General features: G+C 41.1%; 1 protein-coding gene and 1 long non-coding RNA gene across 2 annotated transcripts in view; one reads left to right on the forward strand and one right to left on the reverse strand.

The window, feature by feature from the left end:
- The first annotated feature begins 444 nt into the window (after positions 1 to 444).
- On the forward strand, positions 445 to 2,783 carry LOC106817394 (serine protease inhibitor dipetalogastin-like). Its single transcript, XM_014822058.1, has 3 exons — positions 445 to 595; positions 1,988 to 2,143; positions 2,522 to 2,783. Exons 1-3 carry the CDS (start codon positions 484 to 486, stop codon positions 2,767 to 2,769), a joined length of 516 nt encoding a protein of 171 aa, XP_014677544.1. The 5' UTR covers positions 445 to 483; the 3' UTR covers positions 2,770 to 2,783.
- Positions 2,784 to 3,149: 366 nt separating this feature from the next.
- The window catches only part of LOC106817393, a 3,137-nt gene continuing 591 nt past the window's right edge, over positions 3,150 to 5,695 (reverse strand). Inside the window, exons 2-3 of the long non-coding RNA XR_001395047.1 lie at positions 4,536 to 4,647; positions 3,150 to 3,414 (exon numbers count right to left, since the gene is read on the reverse strand). This is a non-coding gene — a long non-coding RNA (uncharacterized LOC106817393). The remainder of the gene's footprint in view (positions 3,415 to 4,535; positions 4,648 to 5,695) is intronic.

Here is a 5,695-nt window from a genome sequence, read left to right on the forward strand (position 1 = left end):
GTGTGTGTGTGTGTGTGTGTGTGTGTGCGTGCGTGTGTGTGCGTGGGTGTGTATGTTCGTGTGTGTGTAGGGGGGCGCGTGTGTGCGCGTATATATATATATATATAATGGTTATTATTCCATTGGTGTTCATGTGCTATTCTCTCTTATTCGAGAATGGGTGGTATGGGGGAAACTGCGTGGTGTGATTGAAACCTACATAGCATCGTTGGAACTTAAGCCTACATTATGCCGTTGGGGTATAAAGGTATAATACAAACAAAATAAGGTAAAATAAAATAAGGTGATATGATAATATCGCTCTAAACCAAGCCTACACTATTAACATGTTGGGACTGTTACGTCGAAGACAGACATTATTACCAACAAAAACAACAACAACAATTAAGCACGTCTCACTCGCGCCACCCTGACGTAACTACTCGATCGTTGGTTGCAGGTAATCCGAGCCTGATAGTTGACTACGAAGGAGAGTGCGTGACAATGACGACCACGGCGCCGTGCCAGTGTCCTCGCTACGTGCGGCCTGTCTGCGGCACGGACGGACAGACGTACCAGAACGCCTGCCAGCTCGAATGCGCCTCTGCAGCAGCAGGTGCGTGCACGCGGGTATAGTGCTCCGCTACTGTAATACAGTTCTCTGTGGTCTGCTAACACACAGCTACAGCGCAATGCATCGTTTCGTCCTTATTTTCGTCTTATTCGAAGGATAATTTCGAATTGCACATATTGCTATCATGGTGCTAATGAGGCAGATCGCCAATCGCGTTACCTGCCTCGTGGCACAGAATTTGCATCTGCCATTTTGTCCGAGTGCAGTTTGGTCGACACGGTTCCTTCGCAGAAATTGCACGAGCGCAGAGGGACATGGGACACGTTTGATCAAATGGGCTTCCAATATATATATATATATATATATGAAGATATATATACATACTAGCTTATTAACCTGTTCATTCCCCGCGAACAGGATGCTTGTCTGTGTAGACAGCATCATCGATGAAAGTAGAAAGTCACTACGTCAATGTCGTATATATTTAATGGCACCCTTTAGTGGGTCATTTTCGTTCATTTGTATTTTTTAAATTGTAATTTGTCTGTGTATACATTCGGATAGAATGTATAACATGGTATAAAGAATTAAGTTTGTTAAAATCAGGTGCTATTAATCTTTTTGATAATGTCATCTATGGTGACTTCACTGGTGCAGAACTCTGCCAAATTTACCAACTAATTTGGTCAAAATGAGGTGATATCCATACGTTTTGAGAAATATTAACTTTTTTAAATCAGCTCATTATTTTACGATTAAAGTGACCCTGAACTGATACCGCGTGCTATATGTTTTTGTCAGAATATTGCTTTGTTTCTCTGTTACGAATCTATTCTTAGAATTAAGTTAAAAAAGGTAATAAAAAGGTAAACCGAGCCACCCGCTACCCTAGAGTGTCGGCTGAGAATTAGCCTTGCGTGTATACCATGCCGGTGGGTGGGTGATTACTGTCTTCTATCCATCCCGGAATCTCTACCCGTAGATTGAGTCCATGTGGCTGGATAGTGTTTGTGGCTAGATTGTGGCTAGTGTTTTAGGCTAGATTGTGAATCCAGTACGCTTCTCTTTCCTTTCTGATGGGAATCGTATGGGTGAAGGGGGGGTGAAAATATTTTAGAATTAAGTAAGTATAAGTGGCTGAATTTGCTCTTAAAAGTTGTTCCTACGCGTTTTTCACCGAGCAACGCCGGGTACCAGTCTAGTATAACATATTAGCATGCAAGCGCTCACGGGGTCACCTTTTATTTAACATCAAAGCAGATAAATACAACGCCGACTGACACTCTACGAACCAACCAATATATCTGTATTAATTGAACGTAACCACTAGTCACCCGCGGTTCCTTATTCCTACGCCTTCTAAAATCTTTATGAATTTTAAGATAGTCGTTATTTTATAGCATTATGCAGTGAATTTGCAGAGTATTGCTTCAGGGAACGAGGGTCTAGCGGTTGACCATGATGGCAAATGTGAACAATCATCTACGGCTGCCCCTTGCAATTGCCTTGGTGCAATTCGGGAAGTCTGCGGTACAGATGGAAACACATACCCGAACCCTTGTATGCTGGAGTGTGCTGCCAGAGAACAAGGTACGTGACGTGTCCTGGGTCGCACATACTCGGTGAAATCTCTGGGTGTATATTAACCCCTACACGATATTTCCATATAATTCCCACAATTCAGAGCTTGTCCACAGATGCCACGCTGTTAAACTTGCTCCTCGTCTTTTTCATGCAGAAAAACGACGATTAACCAGTCTAAATAATGGATGGAGCTTCTTGTCATGTTGTAAATGTAAACAGGGACGCCCCGTCTTTTATAGTGAGAGCTATAGTGCTATAGTGCGCACATCACGCTTATAAAAGTGTAGACAATCTTTACTAAAACAGCAAACGTACAGATAAACAACGTTAATGTTATTATCTCTTGCGAATCATCCAACTATGTGATCTTCCAAATTTGTTTAGGTATTAGAATTCGCGTAGACCATGACGGAGAATGCCAGGAAACGACGACTGTCGCCCCATGCACTTGTCCTCGCTCCATCCGCAAGGTGTGTGGCACGGATGGAAACACATACCAGAACCAATGTTTGCTGGAGTGTTCTGCCAGAGAACAGGGTGAGAAAATATATATAGCAGCAATAGTATTGACAAAACCGTGTCATGGCGCTCCATTCCCTATCTTGGCTATATATGCCTCGAACTCCTCATGAGCCGAACCAACCAATCTCGCTTCTACACTACTGATATCTGCAATCGTATACATCTAAACTACATCAATCCCACCAGCCTTTTTATTAGGTCTGGTCTCGGTACCGTCATCGTAGGTAGCGGCTAAATAATATAAGTAACGACGAGGGAAGACCTTTAACGGTTTCCAGGAAATAATCCGTTTATAGAATAGGATTAGGCAGAGGAGATAGGGTTATTCTAATATTAATTGCAAATATCTTGGTATTAGAGCATGTGTTATGCATATTTCTTCTGATTTTTCTGCACATTTTCGACGTGATATCAATGTTTATTATCAATGGCGTATATAAACTGAACATTATAACGAAAACAAAAAGGATTTGACGGTAACTTCGTAAAGAGGTTATATTTGAAAACGTCAAAAAAGATTCTCGTTAGCGAACATCTTCGACACATATGCATTGACAGCAACCACAAATTTCGTTACACAATCTAACAATTTTTGATGAACTCATAATGCGAGTCGGAGCAAGGCAGCATGTATCTGTTGACAGACATTCACAGTTGTCGCACCCACATAGCTTGTAGCACCATGCTGCTACCTTGCCGTTGTTTGGGTTTTCTTCTATCACTGTACATGGGCCAGTAGACGCATCTCTTTCTACCTGAAGGCAAAAAATGCTTATAAAGTCTCTCACAAATCTAGCGCTTTCTCTTCATTTCGGTGCCTATCTGTTTCTACTTCTTCTTCGCGCCCTCTCTCTCTCTCTCTCTCTCTCTCTCTCTCTTTCTTTCTTTCTATCTCTCTCTCTCTCTCACTCTATCTATCTATCTATCTATCTATCTATCTATCTACTATTCTATCTATCTATCTATCTATATCTTCCTATCCTATCTATCTATCTATCGTATCTATTCTAATCATTCTGATCTACATCTATCTTATCTATCTTCTATCTATCTATTCTATCTATCTTATCTATCTATATCTATCTATCTGACTACTATCTATCTATCATATCTATCTAATCTTATCTATCATCTTATCTATCTATCTATCTATCTATCTATCTATCTACTCATTATTCTATCTATCTATTATCTTATCCCCGTCCGTCCATCGTCCGTGCCGTCCATCCTTATCCCAATCTATCTATTCACTCCATTCATCCTTCCAATTCTGCCACTACTCTATCTTATCTATCTAGTCTATCTATCGTATCTAATCATCTATCTATTCTATCTATCTATCTATCTCATCTATCTACATCACTCTATCTTATCTAGGTACTATATATCTATATCTATCTATCTATCTATCTATCTATCTATCTATCTATCTATCTATCTATCTATCTATCTATCTATCTATCTCGCCTTCTGTTACACTTCCTCTTTCTTTATCACACTTTCTATGTCTATATGCGCGCGCGTGTGTCTCATTCCATTAATTCTATATCTCTCTCTCACTCTCGTGCTCCTCTTTAACTCTAGCTTCGGCCACGCTACTTATATCTTCCTGCTTTCTGTTACTGACGCATTTCAAAATACGCAGAGTAAGCACTACGGGCACAAATCTCGGCGCTTGCGCTACACGATATCTGGTTAGTTACGGCTATTCTCCCTCCTTCCCCTCCCTCCCTCCATCCCTCCCACTTCTTCATCACTCATTTTCTTCCCCTTTCTTCCGCCGCACTCATTGACTCCACCTCCTTCGTTCTTGCTCTCGCTCTCTTTCTCACCACCGGTCTCGCTAACTATGTCTTCCTGTTTTGCGTTTACTTACAATGCAACATGTCACGAGGCACACAGTAAGCAGCACGACTTCGGATCTCATTGTTGTCTTCAATAGATATTCCAATCTAGTGACGGTCGGTGGGCGGCGTGTCTCACCAATGCTACAGAATGAGCAACATTTCCTGGTAATATGGGTCGTACTGTGTATGAAAAACGCACGCACGCACGCACGCACGCACGCACGCATGCACGCACGCACGCACAAATATATACACACGGCATATATATATACAGTGTGTTACCAGAATGTAAATACAAACGTCGGCAAGGAATTTTTACAAATTTTAAACAAGTGCTTCCCTCCAGAAAACAAACTCCACAAGATTTTCAATAAGAACAATGTTAAGATCTCGTACAGCTGCATGCCAAACGTGAAGAATATAATAGAGGGAAACAACAGAAGAATACAGTAGATCAACACGGAAACGGTAAACAACAGAAAATGCAACAGCCCGAAAAACGTAACGTGCCCCCTGGATGGAAACTGCCTTGCTAAAACATAGTAGACCGAGCAACTGTGACAAGCGAAAACAAGACAGAAACATACGTCGGACTAACAGCTACCTCCTTCAAAGCAAGACTAGCGAACCATAAGGCATCCTTCACTACGGAATCAAAACGGAACTCGACAGAACTTACATATTTGGAACTTGAAAGACAACAACCTAGACTACGCGATCAAATGAAAGATACTGAGCAAAGCGCCACACTACTCGAACACTACGAAGAAATGCAACCTATGCTTAACAGAGAAGTTGTACATATTGTGCAAACCTGAGACCGCGACACTGAACAAGAGAAACGAACTTGTTAGTAAATGCAGACATAAAGATAAATTTTATTAAGGAACGTTATGTGAATTCTTACAATGAATTCAGTTTAGCGCCAGCGCGCAGCAGTCACCGGCAATGACGCGCTAATTAGTATCTATGGTATTTCTTTAGAACGCGCACGCATGAATACGAACAATAGATCACATTATGCATGATGTGTTTATACTGCTCGGGATGTTCTAAATAGATCACTCTGTATTAGGCACTGATGAGTGTGAGCCTTCGCTCCATACAAATGCATGTATGCAATACGTATGCAATAAACAGAGTCAAAATTACTACCGTGTCAGTATAACTTTATCTATATATATATTAT

The sequence above is a fragment of the Priapulus caudatus genome, unplaced genomic scaffold, assembly GCF_000485595.1.
Source record: "Priapulus caudatus unplaced genomic scaffold, Priapulus_caudatus-5.0.1 Scaffold1710, whole genome shotgun sequence".
Taxonomy (NCBI): Eukaryota; Metazoa; Priapulida; class Priapulimorpha; order Priapulimorphida; family Priapulidae; genus Priapulus; species Priapulus caudatus.